Source organism: Thunnus maccoyii, chromosome 21 (genome assembly GCF_910596095.1).
Source record: "Thunnus maccoyii chromosome 21, fThuMac1.1, whole genome shotgun sequence".
NCBI classification, from domain to species: domain Eukaryota; kingdom Metazoa; phylum Chordata; class Actinopteri; order Scombriformes; family Scombridae; genus Thunnus; species Thunnus maccoyii.
Genome location: NC_056553.1, coordinates 9,150,615 through 9,171,209, shown reverse-complemented (window position 1 = coordinate 9,171,209; position 20,595 = coordinate 9,150,615). Strand labels below are relative to the sequence as shown.

The window sequence follows — 20,595 nt, the reverse complement described above, 5'->3', positions numbered from 1 at the left end:
AGTAACTAATAATTTTGGGATCTTTTCTCGCAAATATGAGGCAGTAAATCATAATATTGCTATCTTTTATCGTAATTATGAGGTAGTAGTGTCATAATTGTGAGATTAGGCCTCTGATTTTGCGCTTCCGTAACTATGTAGGTTGTTCTACTCAATTACTAATAGCTACAGTGTTTCACCGAGTTGTAAATTAAACGTGCAGCTAAATTAGGAGTAATAAAAGGACATTTTACTGCAGTCCCAGGAGCAGGGGCGGGTTTATCTTCTCTCACCGCCCCTCTTTTCCATATATGGTCCGTCTGGCGGTTCCAGAGCGGCTACATCCACCCGGCGAAAAGTGGACACGAGACGTCGGTGTGCTCCCGAGACCAGTAATTTATTATCTAGGTAAGAAAGACGTTACCGGCGTCTGAAAACTACGACTCAAATCGATAACGTACATAGATTTCCGTTTAATTAAATGTAGTCTTGAAAAACATTCAGTCGCTACCGAATTAGTCGTCTTCAGAGTCGTTGCTAGTCGGGCCTTGCGTCAATTTAGCTTTAGCAACTCGGGCCTGCTGTCAACGGCTAACGCAGTCAACGGCTAGTTTATCGAAAGCGATATAATCTGTTCTTATGTGTGACATCTTGTCTTAATCAGATAATGGCGCTGTTTGGCTTCAGTCGTCGACTAATTCGCTCTCAGGTGACAAAATCTGCCGTTAATGTGAGCGGCATCAGCTACAGTTAGCCGGGGCTATCAGGCTTTATAGCTAATGTTGGAGCCCAACGTGCAAGCAGGTGGGAGCATAATGCGTTTTTAGTTAATATTATAACCACCGCTCCCGAGGCCGAGACGTTCATCATCTTATGTCTTTTCTTATACCGGTAGTCCTTTCATAAAATCAGCTGTAAATTGAACTTAATGTAACACCGTGACTTCAGATACCGGCGGCGCATTTTGGCTCAGGTTTACCGGCAATTGTTCTAGCTACTCCTGACGCTACTTACTGTAAGTGATTAGTCAGATTGATTTGACAAGTCACATGATTTATACTCCGATAGCACTTGTTTTGTACAATTCAACTCATAAATACTTTATTGGTCCCTCAAGGGACAATTTGAGGCAAACAATTGCCCATATACAATTCAGTTAGACACATAAAAATAGGAAAATGATAATATTAGAAAGTGTTTAAAATAAGGAAGTGTCAAAAGTACAAGTGCTTTAATCAGTCTATATTTTAGGTAAATGTGGTTGTTTTACAAGTCTTCTTCTGGCATTAGGTTAAAGTAGTCATAAAGGACATGTGTTTGGTTGTTGATAAACTTACATGCATTATAAGATTATGAAAGTGATGTTGAAATCCAAAATGTTGAAATCCTTTAGCAACTCAGCCTCAGGGGATAGTACTGTTTCCATGACACAACATGGCATTATTTAAAAGTTAGATTGTTGACCTATAGGTGTCCCCTTTTCTATTTCCTGTTGTTGAATAGCCTTGCACAACCATGCCATCCGACTTAGCCAAGAAGAAGGCAGCAAAGAAGAAGGAGGCTGCGAAGGCTCGCCAGCGCACCAAGAAAGCTGATGAGATAAATGAGGAGGGTGAACAAGCAGAGACCCAGCTTAATGGAGCACAAAGCAACGGTAAGAAGGGGGAGCGATCTTTAAATTAAAATTATTATCGGTTTGATTGTGGTTTGCTTGGCTTGAGTGTCATTCCTGAGATCAGTTCTAGCAGTATATCACATTTTTCTGGAAGTTGAAGCTTAATGTGTGCATTTCATTTTAACAGGTATTGCCAGTTTGACAAAGGAGCTGGACGAATTTGAGCTGCGGAAGACAGAGGCTCGGGCAGTGACAGGCGTTCTGGCCTCACACCCCAACAGCACCGACGTCCACATTAGCAGCCTGTCGCTCACCTTCCATGGCCAAGAGCTGCTAGCAGACACCAGCCTTGAGCTCAACTCAGGCAGACGCTATGGCCTCATCGGCCTTAACGGCACAGGTAACCAGTTTTCCTTTGTGCTGTTTTTGTGGAGCGGTTGGGGCAAATGCTCGATAAAGGTGCTTGAAGGCTGCAATCTGCCCTGATATCCAAAAACAGCTACTTTCCTTTAACATAGAAAAGAGCATTTATCTTCACTGTTCTTTCACAGCAGTTCACCTATGATGAATATAATTAATTTCCTTTTGTACTTTTTATCTACCAGGAAAATCCATGCTGTTGTCAGCCATTGGACATCGTGAAATTCCCATTCCAGAGCATATAGACATTTACCACTTGACCCGGGAGATGGCCCCCAGCGAAAAGACGGCTCTGCAGTGTGTCATGGAGGTGGATGAGGAGAGGATCATGCTGGAGAAGGAAGCAGAGAGACTTGCCCATGAAGACTGTGAGTAACATGAATTGTCACTACAGCGCCACAGTTGAGTGACAACAAACTGGCAAAATTAATGAGACTTGTAGCTAAGACTAATACAATTATTTCAAATGCAGACTTCATATTGAGCATGGAAAGCTGTCTCACACATAATTGGCTAAGTCTGAGTAAATGTCTTTCTCTCATTTCCCACATAGCGGAGTGTGAGAAGCTGATGGAGCTGTATGAGCGTCTGGAGGAGCTGGATGCAGACAAGGCAGAGGTGCGAGCCTCTCGGATCCTCCACGGTTTGGGTTTCAGCAGTGCTATGCAGCAGAAGAAACTGAAGGACTTCAGTGGAGGATGGAGGATGCGCGTCGCTCTGGCCAGGTGAGGACAAAACGCTCATTATATCGCCATATAGAGATGATGATGATGATGATGATACAATGTTCTTTTGTCTCTGTGTTTTAGGTTTGAATTCAGACAATATAGTCCTTGTGTTGGTATACTTTTACATTCAAGAGTAGAGCCACTATGAATATATTAATTGGGGGAAAAGTACTCGCTGAGTAGCAGCACCTGTCCTGTGTAGAAAAGATCCTTAAACATCCAGAGTAACTCATAGGTAACTTGATCTTAAAGCAAAATGTAAATTCATGTATGGCAGATTATATCTTGGCTAGCCCTGTTGCCAGGCAACAAGGAAGAACTAGGCTAGTCTTTATGCTAAGCTAACCGGCTATTGGCTGTAGCTTTATATTTACTGTACAGATAGAAAAGGTATCTATCTTATGTAACTCTTGAGGAGAAAGTACATAAAACATTCTAACTATCCTGTTTTTGTTTTTTTGTTTTTTTTTTTAAAGAGCCCTGTTCATCAAGCCTTTCATGTTGTTGCTGGATGAGCCCACTAACCACTTGGATCTGGATGCTTGTGTGTGGTTGGAAGAGGAGCTCAAGTCGTAAGTCCACACCCAACTTCCTTCATCCCTTAAATAGCCAAAAATGTTGATGGGTGCTGATCATCCTGCTTGTTCTTTTTCAGATTCAGGCGAATCCTTGTGCTCATCTCACACTCTCAGGACTTCCTGAATGGTGTGTGCACTAACATCATCCACCTGCATCAGAGAAAACTGAAATACTACACGGTAAGAAGACTGCTAAACACTCTTAGAATCTCTGGAAGTTTCTGGACTAGACTCTGCAATCTGTGATCTGTTAGCACTATATAAGGAAACTAGGGGCGGGCTGTTACTAATTATGTATCGGTGTATGCAACTTCTGTTGGATGACCATGCAAATCTATTTTTAAAATTAAGGGTAACTATGACCAGTATGTGAAGACCAGAGAGGAGCTGGAAGAGAACCAGATGAAGCGCTTCAATTGGGAGCAGGACCAGATAGCACACATGAAGGTAAATAAGGGACACCATGTGGTGGGTTGTTTGCACTAAACAGACTGGACAGTTCAGAGCAGCTTTTTTTTTTTCCCCAAGTAGTCAAGCTTCTGATAAACAATAATTACTCCCTTTGTCAATGGTCAAATCAAAACCTGCACTCATTGTTTCTTCTTTGTTTTTTCTTTCTTTTTTTACATCTGTCCTCCAGAATTACATAGCTAGGTTTGGTCACGGCTCTGCAAAGCTGGCACGACAGGCACAGAGCAAGGAGAAGACACTGCAGAAGATGGTGGCATCAGGCTTGACTGAAAAAGTTGTGAATGACAAGGTACTGTAATGTAGCTTGTAAGGGTGGTTTCCAGACCGCTGAGCAGTTGTTTTTATAGCCACTGATGCATATAGCCACTTTGAGGAATTATGGACGTTTATTGTCATGGTATTAACTCTTACCTCTCTCTCCAACAGACTCTGTCATTTTATTTTCCTCCCTGTGGGAAGATTCCTCCTCCTGTTATCATGGTTCAGAATGTGAGCTTCAAGTACAGTGACAACACAGTGAGTATAGTTGATTATTACAGCACAGATGGACCTTTTGGTCACTGAAAATATAGGTTCATTTCTCAAGTCATCTGATAATGTTTCCTACAGCCACACATATATAAAAACCTGGAGTTTGGTATCGACTTGGATACACGAGTGGCTCTGGTGGGGCCCAATGGAGCAGGGAAGTCCACACTGCTGAAGCTGCTGATGGGAGAGGTAGGTTTATTTACCCATTAGCCTGAAACAACCTGCAGTTGTCTTCAGAGTATTCCAACTTATTCTCACTTTCTCTTTGTAGCTCCTACCCTCTGATGGCATGATCCGCAAGCATTCTCACGTCAAGATAGGCAGATATCACCAGGTAAAACACAGAGCATCACTTTTTTTAAACTACCAGGGAATTCTACAGCAATGATTCTTTGCATATAAAGTAGCTTGTACAATAAAATTAAATGTCTCCTATCTGGTTATGTTTACAGCATCTGACAGAGCAGCTGGAGCTGGACCTGTCTCCGTTGGAGTACATGATGAAGTGTTTCCCTGAGATCAAAGAAAAGGAGGAGATGAGGAAGATCATCGGTCGCTACGGCCTGACGGGGAAACAGCAGGTATGAATTGGCTACTTTTCCTGAAGATACAGAATGATGATTTTTTGTTTGTTTGTTTCTGTCTGCAAGTTTTCACCTGAAATTTCTTGCAGGTCAGTCCGATCAGGAACTTGTCAGATGGCCAGAAGTGCCGGGTGTGTTTTGCCTGGCTGGCCTGGCAGAACCCTCACATGCTGTTCCTTGACGAGCCCACCAATCACCTGGATATCGAGACTATTGACGCATTGGCGGAAGCCATCAACGAGTTTGATGGCGGCATGATGCTGGTTAGCCACGACTTCAGGCTCATTCAGCAGGTACATATGTGATCATGGCTCGCATTTGGCATTTTTCTTGATGACATTTTTTAACTTTAAAGCCTTAATCAGTAACTTGTGTATCACCATTTCCATCTGACAGTCTGTATTATGCTTGAAGCTCATTTAATAGATTGTATGTGGTCCACATTAGTTGTTGAACTTATGGAGCTGTTAGTTTGAAACTTTAAACAGGAGAATTTAATTTTAACAGCTATAACTCACACAATTAAAACCTTTTTTTTTCTCTCTTTTCTCTAGGTGGCTCAAGAGATCTGGATCTGCGAGAGTCAAACCATTACAAAGTGGAACAGGGACATCCTGGCTTATAAGGAGCACTTGAAATCAAAGATTGAAAATCAAGCGCATGACATCTAAAAAAGCAACATCACACTCTCGAGCCACTCCTTTATCTTGCATCATGGATTTGACCTGCAAGCTCCCGAAGAGACGAGCAAGAAATGTCCTAAACTAGAACTGAAACAATCTCTTATGCATCTTATTGGACACGTCTGTTGTACATGTTGTACTGTATTTCCATCTCAGTATAACGGTGCTGCGTTGTGCTTAACCTTACCCGACCCCCCCCCCCCCTCCAACCCCTCCTCTCTCCTTTCACCTCAGGCTGCACTCTGATTGGCTGATTCACCTGAAGCATCTCAGTGCATTTTGGAATGCATTCCATTGTGCTGTCTTCATAGAAAAGTTTTATTTTTCCAAATGTTCTGTTTTATCCCATCATGTATGCAGCAGCTTTTTAGGTCATATTTTATGATATTTAAAAGTTGACTTTTTTTTTTTTTTTTTTTCCTCCCCTCCCACCGGTGTAAAAGAGCATTTCTGCCTTATTTAACAATGTAATGCAATAAAGGTTTGTCTGAATAAACAGAACATAAAAACAGCATATTTAAATTGAGAAGACTTTATTATTTTATTTTTTTTAAACTTAAACAGTGCTTGTATCCAAAAATCAAAAGCTTTTAGGGAAAATAAACTATTGTACATCTCTGTAAACAAGAGGACAAGTGATTAGAAGTAGTTGCTTTGGATTGTGGCTTGTGAGTCCCACGGCTGTATAGATCCGACCTGGTACGACAGCCGCTGCGTGGTGTTCGCTCCTCACCCAGTCCTCCAGGGAACTGAAAATAACTGGGCTGTCCAAAAGAATACTGAAATTTCTTGGCGTGACCAAAGATAGAAGATAATGACAGCCAACTGAGGCCAATGCATCTCCAGGATGCAGTTAAAAAGGAAAAAAACTCTTTAGTTGACTATTGCAGTGTGGTTTTGCTGTAAACTAAGATCCATACAGGCCATCACTTATGTTATTAAATCCTATAAATTCTTCAGGCTATCACCTTTTTTCTAAAGCTCTCAGTAAAGCTGTGTTCATGTCACACTGGAATGGTGTTAACATCACCCAGAAGTACCGCCACCACCGTTAGAAAGAAAAAAAAAAAATCCTCCATTTTTAATTATATATTTTTCTTATTACTACATGCTAAATTATTCTGTTATAACAAACTTTTCTAGATAAAATATCACTTTGAGGAAAAAGGTCCAGTCAATGTCTAAAGAGACTGTAGCCTGATGTAGACATCCAGCAGGGTGTTTTAAAACAGACTTATTTGGTATGTAGTGATAACCAAAAAAACATGTCATAACATAAAACGTGAGAAGGATTTTGTTAAAACCAGAAACCGAGCAAATATTTTTAGCAACATGGGCATTCTCTTCATTTTTGTGGATTTAAAGCCAATAATAAACCAACAGCTGACATCTCTCTTTCTCTTTCTCTCTCTCGTGTCTACGGTATCAAACAGATAATAAAGATTTGTTTAGTCATTTTTGGACATAATCTGCAGTGGTGTTTGCAGCATCTACAAACACTGTACAATTAAAAGGATTAAAGCAAGAGAAGATATGTGAGCCTGAAATGTTGTCCAGGAGGAAATGTGTATGATGTATTATATGAATTTAAAACTGTTCTATGCCTAAAATCAGGCACGGTGCCTGAGAAAAAGCGCTGCAATTATTAATAGCACCATAAACTGGAGCTCTCTCACACACACACACACACACACACACACACACACAAAAAAAGCACAGGATCTAATTCTAATAAACATCAGGAGGTTGATGTGAACTCAATCCTAGTTGGCAATTAAATTCTTCAGGTAAATCCAACATATGACATGTTTACAGCTTAAGATTCAATGTTAGTTTTAACAATAGGTGTTCAAAACATGACTGGAAGACATTATCTGCCTTCACATCTTCCAAAAGCCTTCCTTCAACCGCATTTGGTGGTTGAATTTGACAATTTAGGTTTGCATTTAATGTCTAAATATATCAGGCTGTTAGTTGTTACAGTCTGAAAATACATGCTGTGTTATATATGTTACACTTCCAACATAAAGTATGTCTCCTGCTTGCTGGTTCCACAAGTGCCAAACCAGAGGAAACACATGTATCTCCGACCTATAAGGCTGCACATGAAGCTTTAAAGCTACAATGTTTGTTAGGTGGAGTTTCCCAGAGACAGAGGGCTGCAGCGTATGCTATTAAATACTGATTGATTCTGTAGCTGTAAACGTTAGATGGCCTAGTTTTAAAAAACACAAGGCTCCCCGTTTAAATTTCAACTTGTTAGCGTGCATGATTGACAGATTAGTGGCACGAGCTGTAGTTGAAACAGTGCAAGTAAGGAGTGTTTGTTTCGGTTCAGGCTGTCCTGATGGCAGCGTGTTTTTAGAGGCTACGAGGGGGACAGCAGCAGTCGGAGCCGTGCTCGGGGGTACGTGTGGACCAACCCGGAGGGATTTTAACGCTCACTGGGCTTCCCACTCCTCATCTGACACTTCGTCGGGGGAAATGGTGCGAGTGTTGCTGGCCCGAATGCTGCTGATGTTGGTGAAAGTGAGGAGGCTCGCGATACCTATCAGGCTCACGCCGGTGCCGTCCAGGTTCACCTGAGCCAGAGGCATGTGTTTCAGGAACTTCAGACCTGAGGAAAAAGTATGAAAATACATTGAAGTTGTTCAGTCGAGTAAAACAAGGATTACATCACTGTTGCGGTAAGGTCGGATGAACAAAGCGAGCGTGTGACCTTACCGTGGTCTGTGATCCGTGTGCGGCTGAGATTAAGCTTAACCAGCTGATTGCAGCGGATCAGACCTCTCCTCACTACTGTGTCTCCCACCTGAGTGCTGGCTAACCCCAACACCTAGAAAACAGAAAGAAAACATGCATTAGCAAAACGCATACAAAATGAGCAGAGTGAGTTGCTGAGTAAAGAAAAGAGGATCATATTGTATCAGGGTGGCTCAGCGGTTACAGTTACTGTCATTGAGAAGACATAATTGAAACTGACCTCTGGTTGAGAAAGCCAGTGGTTGTATTAATGCCATTAAAAGACAAACTAAATCTGTCAGCGAGCTTACATCCGACTCTGATCAACCCTGGCCCCTAACCTCCATGAAGGCTGGAAAAATACTCCCTTGACACAAAAAGTCACCCCCCTTTCCCCACTTCCTGTCCCCATGTCCTTGATGAAGACTCCACTTACTCCCGATGGATAAACCGGTGCTGAGCACGCACGGTCGCTTACTGCCGTTAGTGTGTGAATGAGAGGCAGATTCGTAAAGTGCTTTGGATAAGTGCAGTCCATTTACCTTTCTGAACCCACATTTAACCGTCGCTTAGTAAAATTTGTACACTATTATTTTTAAGAGAGGGTTAGGACCCTGAATTAATGAGCTCTGAGCTGTAGCAGCGTTTGATTTGTGCTTCTGAGTGTAAACCCAGCAACTATGCATGTGTTTTTAAATGAAGGGTTATCCAGGCTTACGGTGTGAAATCCTGAAACTTAAATATGCAGGATAATTGGTATCAAAAGGGTTACATAAAAAGTGTTAAATGCAATATACAGTAAATTAACCCAGAGATGTCATAACACAGGTACTTATACTACTTATTACTCACTTATAATGTTTTCTCCACCATTTCTAAATCTAAATTGGTGCTAGGCAACTGACAGATGGACATATTCGCAGATGTCACCAATAAAAATCACCTGGAGGTGCGGCAGACAGGTGATTAGTTCTGCCACTCCGCGGCTGGTGACTGCTGTTCGGTCCAAACACAGCTCCTGCAGCTCCTGCAGGCCACGCAGAGAAGGAAGCCCTGCGTCTGTCACCTGAGTGTTGCTAAGTGACAGTTTCTTCAACCTACACAAAGTACACACAGGACTCCTGTCAATATTCCTGTTATGACAGCCTGCTGTATTATGTAAGGAAGTAGGGTATTGTAGAGTGCAGCATACTAATTATAAAGTGTGGGAATGACCTGGTCATGGCGGAGAGCTGGCTGACTCCCTGGTCTGTGACCTGTGTGTAGTCTGTCAGGTCCAGCTCTGAGAGCAGAGACAGTCTAGAGAGGAATGCGAGTCCGCTGTCTGTCACAGAGTGGCGTCCAGGGAGAGTCAGCTGAGTCAACTTTAGACCTGGAAGGAAGGAAAAATCTTGCTAAAAATTGTATTCAACACAGCTTGGACTCATTTATGAACGTTCCTTCCCAGTTACAAACCTGAGATGATCTGGAGGACGTGGTTGCCATCCTCTACAGGGATACCTGCCAAACTGAGGGAAGACAGGGCAGGGTGGGTGGCGATGTGCTCTAGAGAGCCCTCTGTCACACCTGTCCCATCCAGGTTGAGAGTCTGCAGGCTGGAGAGCTCTGCCAAAGCTGACACATCCTTAACCTGGCAAAACAAGATGTGAAAATGTGAGTAAAATAATAAACTTTTTTGAAGCGGCTGTTCTGTGAGCTAATGCTAAGACAAACATGAAGGCACAATTCGAACGTCAGATGTGCGTGTGAACGCTGAAGTACCTTAGTCTGCTTGATGCTGAGCAGTCGCAGCTGTGGCACACATGTGGGCAGCACTACCAGCGTGGCTTCAGTCACTGCCGTCTGGTTCAGGCTGAGCTGAAAGAGGCAGGATGGAGCTGATTGGAGATATAGCACCATCCCAGTATCAGTCACTTTGGTCTGGTCCAGGGACAGGAAACACAGGCTCTTTAAACCTTGAAGACACAACGAGAAAGAAAATATGTTGATACCAGGCAAAATTATTCATAAAGGCAGAACCCAAAAAAAAAAAAAAAATCAACTCTTAACTACAAATGCTTAACACAGAGCAGCTTATGCTGGGATCTGGCGCTCTTGCACACGCTTGTAGTTGCACGTAGAGTGGTGTTACATAATCTATTATATTTATTATCCCCTTCTAGTAACAGTCAGAGCCTTGTTAACGAGGCTGCTTGAGTGTGTATAAAGCCCAACCTGTGATATGCTGCAGACAGGAGTCGGTCAGTTTGCTACAGGAGGCCAGGTTGAGGTACTGGAGTTTGACCAGGCTGGACAGGATTGACAGGCCTGAGTCTGGACAAAAAACACAGATTTTAACCCGACATTTTACCAAGATTTACACAGAAAAACTGACGCTTCATCCACCTGAATCAATCCTAGGTTAAAATTTTATACCAGTGATAAGAGGCGAGTTGACCAGACTTAGATGCTTCAGTGCTGGGAAGGCCCGTAACTGCCGCAGGAGCTCATTGGTGGAGTACGGGTAGCAGTTTAGGACAAACTTCTGCAATGGGCAGCCAAAGAAGAGCTCCAGAGTGCGTGGACGTAGGAGTCTCTCGCGGGACATGTGGTTGAGCAGAAGCTCTGCCAGCTCCGGGGTCAGACACGCCAGACTGCTGCTGTACTGCATACTGGGAGCTGAGGGACAAATGGCACAGAATGAACACAATGAGTAAACAAAGCATGGACACACATTTTCTAGAAAATCAGCTGAGCTTTACACTTTTTCCTGGACGCTCACGTATAAACAAATCAGTTTGGTATAATAAAAGGGGTTCAGTACACTGAGTATTTTATACAGTCTCTCACCAGTCATGAGGTGGACAGTGGCGCGGGTGGCCAAGGCACATAGGGAGGGCACACTGGGTGCTCTGAAGGGTCTTTTAGGGGGTGATGGCTGTCCCTGGGAGGCACGGGGGTCTTCTTGCTGTGCAGCTCTTTGAAGACGCTCCACTGCAGCCAGACCTGCAGCTCCGGGCGCCATCCGAACTCCTGCATCCTCAGGCTCTGCTGGGTCCTCCACTGGTGCCTCCCTAAGACACATAGACACAACTGTCTTTAACATATATACTATAATTTAATGTACATGTAAAATATCTGGTCAGATTATGTGAAAACAGCAATCTACACAGCATTTTAAACTGCTAGCAAAATTCTGACTATTAGCATACAGCATTATTTTTCCTACCTCCAGTCTAACTGAAGAGATTCTTCATGTGCAACTAAGCTACATTAAACTGACAAATTAGTGTTAATGTAAGCAGTGTTAAAAGTCCCTTAAGAATGATTCACAACCAGTAGCAAAGCACATTTTAAAAAACCTATTTAGAGAGTTATAGCACTGTAATACATGTAGAGTGGAATCACATTAAATGCAGAAGCATGACATTAAGCTTTAAGTGGAATTCTGTCTAGACACTAACCTAAGTCGATTGCCTTGCTCTGGCCAGTGGTGCCTGGGCTCAAATCCTCCACGAATCCTGTTCTCCGGGAAAAAAGGCAGCCTCGGCATTCCTGCAAAAAAAAAAAAACACACACGCAACAATTGCAATCAATAAGGACATGCTAATCTCACCAAGCTAATATCAAAACCTGTTACGATTTCTTTACAGTTAAAAAACACATAAGCTTTGCAATGTTACTGTATATAAATCGCACACCTCTGATCAACATCTTGTGTGTGTGTGTTGGATCTTTGATTCTCCTGTAACTAGCTTAAACTGGGACTGAGCTCATAGCACACTCTGACCTGACACACATTCAGGATACTACATCAAAACCACATGCTCTGAGAGACTGAATATGATTGGCTGGCTGGTTGGCTAGCTGTAAGCACTTAGGGAGAACAGTTCCCACTGGTGGGGCTCAGCAGTTTTGACCCTGTGTACTGTATGCTTGACAGAAAGGGGCATTCACCTACATGTTTCCTAATCCTAATCTTTCTTACATATGACACACATTAGTAGGGCAGTCTGTCCAATGTTTTGTAGACTGGGAAACTTATGCAATATACAGTATGGAAACTGAATGAAAGCTACAGCTGAGAGTGAGAAGCCAGGATCATCTGTTTCTGACATGAGAGAACAAAAAGTTCCACAGTAGAGACACATGTTGCCAGGAGGAGGTTAAGCGGGGAGGAGAGATGGGGAAAGAATGCAAAATGAATGGAAAGGGAGGGATGAAGCGTCCGTGCCAATCCCAGACACAGGGAGCAGTACCGTTTAGCAAATTAGGTGGTTCCCCCTCTCCTTCTTGTTCCTCGTCAACTTCGATGCCAGCAGCCTCCTCGTGATTTCCAGGAACCAATCTCTGGCCTCGCCCTGTTGAACAGCCCCAGGAATGTCATCCGTGACTATAAAGCTATTTAAATAACGTTCAACTTTGTGCTTTGTTGAAACAACTGAGCCTATAAATCATTCTTATAGGCTACTAAAACCACTGCACATAAACAATCTTTAGTGAGGAAACATTTATGATAATAACAACAATAAATAATGAGACTTTTTTTTACATGCAAGGCGTATTTCACACAGTATTTAATATTTACCCCAGAAGTGAGAAGGCCCAGACAGAGAAGGACCAACTCCAGGGATCCCTGCATAATTCACTGCCTCTTCCCACAGCTGGTTGGGTAGTGGAGGGGGTAAAACAGGGTCTAGCCCCTCCGCCCCCTCCTGGACAGGGATATGTGGCTGAGGAAGCACGACGCACGGAGCCTGCTCGTTCTGTCCCGCTGACGGTGGCTCTGCTGGACTGGGTGGATCCTGGGGTGTCTCTGGAGGAGTGGTCTGAATACACAGTGCGGCGTTGGGCGTGAGGCCGAGGGAACGCAGCGAACAAGCGAGCTCTGCTTCCCCGAAGCGTTTCCGTGGGAATCCCTGGAGGAGTGAAAAGGTGGGTAGGGAGGGGTGACGTCCGGTGATATGCTCCACGACGCTGCGAAGAGGGGCGTCGGCTGGAAAGCGCTCACGCATGGACTCCCCAGACGGCAGCCGAATCTGTAGCGAGACAGAAAAACATGAAGTTTAAACACCTGTGAGTCAGTACAGTAATAATAAATAAACAGTCTGCAGTAATTTTTAGGTTCTTCTTAGCCTCACCATGAGGATGCAGTTGTTATCCACATTAGTCTGAACTTTTCCACCAAGCTTCTGGCCTTGACTACTGGGGGGAGACGTCTCTGCGGCGGCATTAGTCTGGCTCTTCTCCTGCAAGCTCCTCCGATCCTCAGCTATCCGCTTTAACACCAACTCGCGCTCCTGGCAGACCAACAAACACAAGATAAGATGTTCTCTTCTACTTAGCTTAAAAGATTTCCCTCTCTGTGTGATAAACATGTTGCCAGTGCGGCTGAGTTGGCACCGATGCTGCTGGTCAGTACGTGAAGTCCTTCTTTTCAATAACGCTAACCTGTTTCTTTTGTCTTTTCTCTGCTCTGGCCTCCTGAGCAACACGTTGTCTCTGTTGCTCTTCAAAGTCACTTTTGTCCTGTTTGATGCGGGACTCAACCGGTTGTGGCTCTGGGGTCAGGTTGCATGACTGTGATGGTCTCAGCACTAATGAAGCACTCCCTGTTAAAGTCAGAAACAATCGAATGAGACACAACCACAAAGAACGATAGCTCATTTTGCATCCTTAACTATCCATTCCTTTAGGCTTTATTGAAAACGGCACAGATACGATTACACAGACGTATCTACACAATACTACAGTGATGGATATATTGCTGCTTGGTGCCATACCTCTGCTGTCAGTGGGAGATGTCTGTGACTCAGACATGCTTGCTGATTCTTTGGGAGGGTTGAAAGCAGAAAATGCTGTTTCTGCTGGCTGTGATGACTGTTTGACCAACCTGTGCCGTGGATGCTGACCCTGTAAGAGCCTATCATTGTATGAGAGAGGGACACAAAAGTACATGTTTATTAGATAATTTAATGAATGGCAATTTCCACTTGTTTCAGAGTGCTGGGATAAGTGGAATAAGTGCTGGGACAACTCACCACTCAGCTGCATCCGCCACAGAAAAATGCCCTGCCTGCATAGCTGCCTGGATCTGCTCCTCTGTGAAACCCATCTCACTGAGGGTGAGGAATAACTCCCCAATAGTCTGCAACACAGCATCAAACACAGACCACTGAACAGCTATCCAACGCATACAAAAGGCTTGTAAACAAGGCTTTACAACTGCCAATTTTCCCCCTTATCAGTGATTGCACAAACAATGGCTGCAGTCTGTCTGGCTCATGTTGTCATCATGACCAATAACACTCAAATACATTTAAAAAAACTGAGCAAGCTTTCTTTTTGGTGGACCAAATGAGAGTTATTGTTCATGATTCTTTAAACTTCATTTAAGATCTCTACTCTAGTTTTATTATTGCTTTGTTTGTACTGTTGTAAAGCTGCAATTATTGGTCGATTAACTGAATAGTTGTTCAACTATTAAATTAATTGTCAACTATTTTTTATAACTGAATCATTTGGAGTCATTTTGAAAAAAAAGTCGAAATTCTCTGATTGCAACTTTACAAATGTGTATTTTTTCTTCTAAGATAGTAAACTGAATATCTTTGGGTTGCGGACTGTTGATTTGAGGATGTCACCTTGGGCCCTGATTTTTCACCATTTTAAGCCCCAGTTGCATTAACTGACACACTACTAGAAAAAAATACTTTGCAAATATCAGTATTGTCTTTTACAGCTACAGGGGTGGCCCCAACCATATATATATTTATGTAAATATATAATTTTACCTCTTAATTTGCTATTAATGTGTTACTAGAATTTATTTTTGAGTTCGCTCTGCTTTAATTAGAGCAAGTGTGCTAGAATCATTAAAATTAAAGAGAAAAATTCCTACAATTGTTGTGTCAAAGACTTAGGAAGGGAGTTACCACATAGGGACTGGTGTGAATATTTACGTATTGTCTTAAACTTTAACTCTATGCACATAAGCCGTAGCGACTGGTTTTAACTAGATTATATAGCACAGACAGTTTATCTGTCTTTGTTTGTCCTCCAGTGAGTGGCTGATTCAATTAACTCTCCAATTCTTAGTTAGTTACTGTTGGTTAATAAAGTTGTAAGCAGTCTGTTAGCCTCTGATGTATTAATGTATCGCATGTATTGATTTAACAGAGGATATTAAAGCGATATTAAACTCGACAACAGATAACAAGCTAACGTAAAGCTAACGCTGGATAAACGTTGTTAGTGTCTGTCCGACACTGAGTGCTGTCAACAAACAACGTTAGCACGACGGGGACCGTTAGCAATGCTAAAGCTAACGCAGCTAACTGGCTATTATCCTTTAAAAAGTCAAATATATCGGGTGGCTTACCGGAGAGGCGGTAGAGGTCATGCCTTTGTTTCAACGTTTACTGCACAAAAAATCAAAATGATATTAATTAGTAACTTTGTGGACTTCCTGGTTAGGGTTTTGCTGTGCAGCCTGCGATGCTAGCAGGACTGTGAGTCTGGAGGAGTGACAGGACAACAACAAGAAAGCAGCCAATCAACGCCGAGCAGCCCCGAGATTTCCTGCACTGAAGCAGCTGCACGCAGCAAATCCAGTATCAATCACACTGATTGACAGATCTGACCTCCAACCGCCAAAGACAATAACCTTAATCGCGTAACATCGTATCTAACATGTAACATCTTCTCATCAGCCATTATCAATGACTAAACTATTGGATGTTTAGATCCTGATCGCACTAAATCAACAAAGTAGATAGATAGATAGATAGATAGATAGATAGATAGATAGATAGATAGATAGATAGATAGATAGATAGATGGATAGCACATTCTTGACAACATTTTGGCATATTGTTACTTTAAAGTTGAATAATGTCCTGCTTTTTTACTCTATTTCGGGTGAAACATATGTACTTTTTTTCAGAAAAGCTAGTTGCGCACTAAAAAAAATCACTGGATTAAATTTTTACACTGTTTGGATCAATATAGCACCGACACAATAGTGAGTTAATGTGACCCAGAAAGCCACTCAAGACCAGGTGTTGTTTTGACCCAGTTTTAGTGTTATTTTTGATTTTACTGTGGGGTTATTTACCCAAATTAAAGCTTTATAATCTACTCTGCTCTTTTTCGCTAAAGCTTGTTGTGTGTAACACTGGCTCAAAATAACACATTGCTACTGCAATTAACCCAATGTTGTATTGGTGCTATATTGACACAAACTGGGTAAAACCAGTTACTGGGTTTAACCCAGTAATTGTTATGTGTATATTCTCTATTCTTTATTTATTTTTAAAAACATTTTTTAAACCTTGATTTTAAATTCTTCTAAAGCTTTAATACCTGTTGCATTTATGCTACTTTTTCACCATTTTATTTCTTCATAGGCAGCATTTGAAACAGAGAATATATGTAACTGTAGTGAGATGACATTAAAGGTCCTTGAATCCTTGAATCCTTGAGTCATCGTCAGTAAATGCTGCCTGACAGACTAAACTAAGAGGAGTCAAAGCTATGAGTAAATCTTTACAAACACGTGACTCAGAGAGACAGATTATCCAAACATTAAATACCAGGTTGAAAGCAGCACAAAGTAAGTAGACTGAGCAATAAATAAATAACCATTAGGTATGTTAATTATTGCCTTTAACTTAAAGATCTCCTCCAGACGTGTTTGAAGACATAAAATTACTCTATTTTGACTAATAATTTGTGTCTATTATTATTTTTTCCAAACTCAAACTCTGCACATACATCATTCTGCGCAGTGAAACTCAAACATCCAACTGTAGGAACAAGAAGTAAAACACATTTTTGAGTGGAAGGAGACTTTAACAGGTGTAACTCCAGGCTTCAGTTGCACTGAGCCACCAGTAGAGGACACTCTGACTCTGTCCATACTGATGTGATGCTTTGCCTCATGCAGCTGCATATTATTGTCAAATCTGCAGTTTAAAAAATTTATTGGCCCAGACATCTGACATCATGTGTAACTTTATAAGTAGGTGATAAGCAACTGAAGAAAGATACAAACCTTTAACAAAATAAAAAAAGATTCTACTTGAATGACTCCAGCTGACTTTTAAAAAGTCAGTCCAAATGGTCACTAAAATGTAGAAAATAGTTGCAATACCTCTGCAAACAAGTACATACATGAGTAGTAAGAGGTGCCAAAAGATATAAAAAATGTCTTTAAGTGTGATAATGTCCTTATTAAACTACCACTGAACACAGTATGATAGCTACACATCTATAAAAGAAGAACTATCTGCAATAAACAGTTAAATAAACCACATGACTTCCCTGATTAAAAGCATATCCCAACAGACCAGCATTATTTTGGGATCATCCCTGTAAAATGTTTCCTATAGTGTTCCTTCCTTCTTCATTCATATATTTAAATTCAATTAGACACATCAGATAGATATACAATTATATAAATAAACTCATTAAAAATCACTGAGTTAAAATTCTACCTAGTTTGTGTCATTATAGCACTAATACAGCAGCAGCAGCAATGTGTTATTTTGACCCAGTGTTACACACAACAAGCTTTAGCTAAAAACTGTCACAAATGTATTGTTTCATGTACAAAACGATGTGTTTATGACATTCATAAGACAAAAAAAGTCAATAAAAAACTGTGACGTGTAAGTTTAAACAGAGTAGAGTAGATTATAAAGCTTAAGTTGGGTAAATAACCCAACAGTAAAATAAAAAATAACTAAAACTGGGTCAAAACAACTCCTGGTCTTGAACGACTCTCTGGGTCACATTAACTCATTATTTTGTCTGTGTCATATTAATCCAAACAGGGTCAAACATTTACAGTGTTTCAGATCATTAAAAATGATTTAAATTGTTCAACTTTAAAGTATTAATGCTAAATACGGTAATCAGGTGTGTGCAGGTGTACAGAACATGATCTGTGATGATGGATTAATCTGTCAGGGGGCCCCAGGGCATAAATGATCTGCTGGTGCTGGGTCCCTATTAACCCTTTCATTCCTCCCACTCTCTGTGTGATTTGTACAGTTTTTCAAGGCTACAATACAACCTGGTCCAAAATTAGCTGGGTGGTAATCTGATTAAATATATCAATTTAGGAATATTAAATAAGGCTTTTATGCTAATGGACATTGTGGTTTATTGGAGTATGCAGGTTCTTTTGGGGCCCCTGCAGGTCTTGGACCCCCTACCTGGTGGGTAATCCAGCCTTGCTGATGGGTAATCGTCATAAACAAGCAGGAATAAAAATATTAGTTTGTGTTTTTTAAAGGCCCAACTGTGATTAAACTTTCATGATGATTTTTTTTTAAAATAGGCCTACTTAATTGTAAGAGGGCATTTTACATAGATTTACATTTGCTTACATATGATGGTGTTCATATTTATAGCATTCTTACAATATTGATATATTTTATAGTCAAATGATAATGATAACAATTATACTATTAATAATAAAGTAAAATAAAAAGAAAGAAAAGGTAGTATGTCAGTAGTAAAGTAGTATAATAGTGCATATACATATACACACATACATATACATACACATCTGTAAATATCTACACACATACACAAAAAAGATAGATAAATAAATAAAGCAAACAAGCAAACAAACAAACAAAAACAAGCTCATTGATTAACTTTATCTATGCTAAATAATCATTTGGTCCTTATATTTAAGATATTTATGAGCATCTTTGACTAAACTTTCTAAACTTTGACTTGAAACTAAACTTTCATGATGATGATGATGATGATGACATCATGATATGACACGACGTCAGGCCTCTCAGCACAGTGATGTGTCTCTTCCTGGAGTTACATTTCTGACATCTAGTCTTCAGTTTATGTTTCAGTTTTATGCTGAATCATGTTTTGAGCAGATATTTGCTGATACAGAGCGACAATCTGAAAAGTGAAATCAAGATGTTTCATTGATATCCAATAATTTTTTTCCATTCATCGTGGAGGTCATCATGGGCATCATAACGGAACGACGCCTACCCTCAGGCCTTCATCAGAAATATGAATATCATCATTTGCGCATGTGCAGTAACTTCTGTCTGGTGGAAATCGACGACAAGCTGCCGGAAATTACCAGAGCTGTACCGGAGCTCCATTATAATACCTTCAAAATAAAAGTATAAAATGCTTTGTGACAGAAAACAATGTTTGTGTAAGGCAGGTTTATTTGTTCAGCACTTTTCAACAACATGGCATTACATAAAACACAAAAGCATCAAGACAAAATGTAAAAGAAACACATTATAAAAAGACATTTAAATACAATTAAAAACGGTTATTTCAGGTGCAGTGTGTAAGATTTAGTGGCATCTAGTGAGGCTGCAGGTTGCAACCAACTGAATACCCCTCCCTTCACCTCCCCTTACAAGCATATAGGAGATCCTACGGTGGCAGAGAAACTCATGAAAAATGCAAAAGGCCTTCTTTAGAGCCAATGTTTGGTTTGTCTGCTCTGGGCTACTGTAGAAACACGGCAGGCTTAGTGGAAGAGGACCCGCTCTCAAGTAGGTGTATCTGCGGACTTGCAGTATCTACATGACATACCCACTTGGTTAGGTTTAGACATGGGCAGTGAGATGGTTAAGGTTAAGGGCTGGGGAGGGGGGGTGTCATGTAGAAAAGTGGGTGTGTCGTGTAGATACTGCAAGTCCACAGATAGACCCCATGTAGATATAAGGGGCTCATTATAAGGGCTCATTAAGTGTTTGGGGGCCTTTTGTAAGTTATTAACATCATGATAAATCTATGGCTGTTTGGGGCCCTTTTAGTTGGGGGTTCAAGGCAGTTGGCCCCTGGTTTTCACTCCAGTAAAAGCATTAAAGGTGCAGTGTGTAGAATTTAGTGGCATCTAGCGGAGCAGAAACTGAATATAATATTCACAAGTATGTTCTAATTAGTATATAATCACCTGAAATTAAGAATCATTGTGTTTTCGTTATTTTAGCGTTAATTTGAGCCCTTTATATCGACATATGGACCATGCTGCACCACCATGTTTCTACAGTATCCCATAACGGACAAACTAAACACTGGCTCTAAAGAGGGCCTTTAATGTTTTTCGTTTTGTTAAACCTCACTGCTAGACGCCACTAAATCCTACACACTGGTCCTTTAAGTCGCCTTCGCGCGTCACAAATGGTTTTAATTTGACTCATTCACCGGAAGTGAGAGTAACTCTTATTTTTGGCGACTTGTCGCCGGTTGAGCAAGTCATTCAGCGAGAGAGTTTGAGGT

The 20,595-nt window shown here is 41.3% G+C and overlaps 3 protein-coding genes across 4 annotated transcripts in view; 2 read left to right on the top strand and 1 right to left on the bottom strand.

Annotated features, from left to right (window-relative positions):
- The first annotated feature begins 279 nt into the window (after window positions 1–279).
- On the top strand, window positions 280–6,103 carry LOC121888247 (ATP-binding cassette sub-family F member 2). The gene is made up of 15 exons (XM_042399676.1): window positions 280–387; window positions 1,483–1,633; window positions 1,782–1,994; window positions 2,200–2,382; window positions 2,568–2,739; window positions 3,219–3,314; window positions 3,398–3,500; window positions 3,672–3,767; window positions 3,961–4,080; window positions 4,218–4,307; window positions 4,401–4,511; window positions 4,594–4,656; window positions 4,775–4,903; window positions 4,996–5,199; window positions 5,461–6,103. Exons 2-15 carry the CDS (start codon window positions 1,495–1,497, stop codon window positions 5,575–5,577), a joined length of 1,836 nt encoding a protein of 611 aa, XP_042255610.1. The 5' UTR covers window positions 280–387; window positions 1,483–1,494; the 3' UTR covers window positions 5,578–6,103.
- Window positions 6,104–6,105: 2 nt separating this feature from the next.
- On the bottom strand, window positions 6,106–16,016 carry si:ch73-173p19.1. The gene is made up of 17 exons (XM_042399674.1): window positions 15,692–16,016; window positions 14,352–14,458; window positions 14,094–14,233; window positions 13,762–13,922; window positions 13,452–13,610; window positions 12,899–13,349; window positions 12,570–12,671; window positions 11,775–11,865; window positions 11,161–11,384; window positions 10,747–10,989; window positions 10,546–10,644; window positions 10,093–10,286; window positions 9,787–9,961; window positions 9,547–9,703; window positions 9,275–9,428; window positions 8,314–8,425; window positions 6,106–8,206 (listed from the first exon to the last, which is right to left on the bottom strand). Exons 1-17 carry the CDS (start codon window positions 15,710–15,712, stop codon window positions 8,031–8,033), a joined length of 2,766 nt encoding a protein of 921 aa, XP_042255608.1. The 5' UTR covers window positions 15,713–16,016; the 3' UTR covers window positions 6,106–8,030.
- A 4,522-nt stretch (window positions 16,017–20,538) lies between these two features.
- Window positions 20,539–20,595, top strand: part of slc4a2b (solute carrier family 4 member 2b) — a 45,309-nt gene continuing 45,252 nt past the window's right edge. For both annotated transcript variants that reach the window (XM_042399088.1, XM_042399086.1), the window contains exon 1: window positions 20,539–20,593. The gene's annotated coding sequence lies outside the window, so the exon portion shown is untranslated. The remainder of the gene's footprint in view (window positions 20,594–20,595) is intronic.

Bases quoted from the DNA above. Each gene is read 5' to 3' on its own strand.
- si:ch73-173p19.1 (XM_042399674.1), bottom strand. From the start codon at position 15,712: ATGACCTCTACCGCCTCTCCG. The intron at 13,611-13,761 runs GTTAGCGTTATT...TTGGTCTGCCAG, and splicing joins AGAAAAGACAAAAGAAACAG to GAGCGCGAGTTGGTGTTAAA. The intron at 10,645-10,746 runs GTATAAAATTTT...TTTTTTGTCCAG, and splicing joins CAACTCGCCTCTTATCACTG to ACTCAGGCCTGTCAATCCTG.
- LOC121888247 (XM_042399676.1), top strand. From the start codon at position 1,495: ATGCCATCCGACTTAGCCAAGAAGAAGGCAGCAAAGAAGAAGGAGGCT. The intron at 2,383-2,567 runs GTGAGTAACATG...TTTCCCACATAG, and splicing joins GAGACTTGCCCATGAAGACT to CGGAGTGTGAGAAGCTGATG. The intron at 4,904-4,995 runs GTATGAATTGGC...AATTTCTTGCAG, and splicing joins GCCTGACGGGGAAACAGCAG to GTCAGTCCGATCAGGAACTT.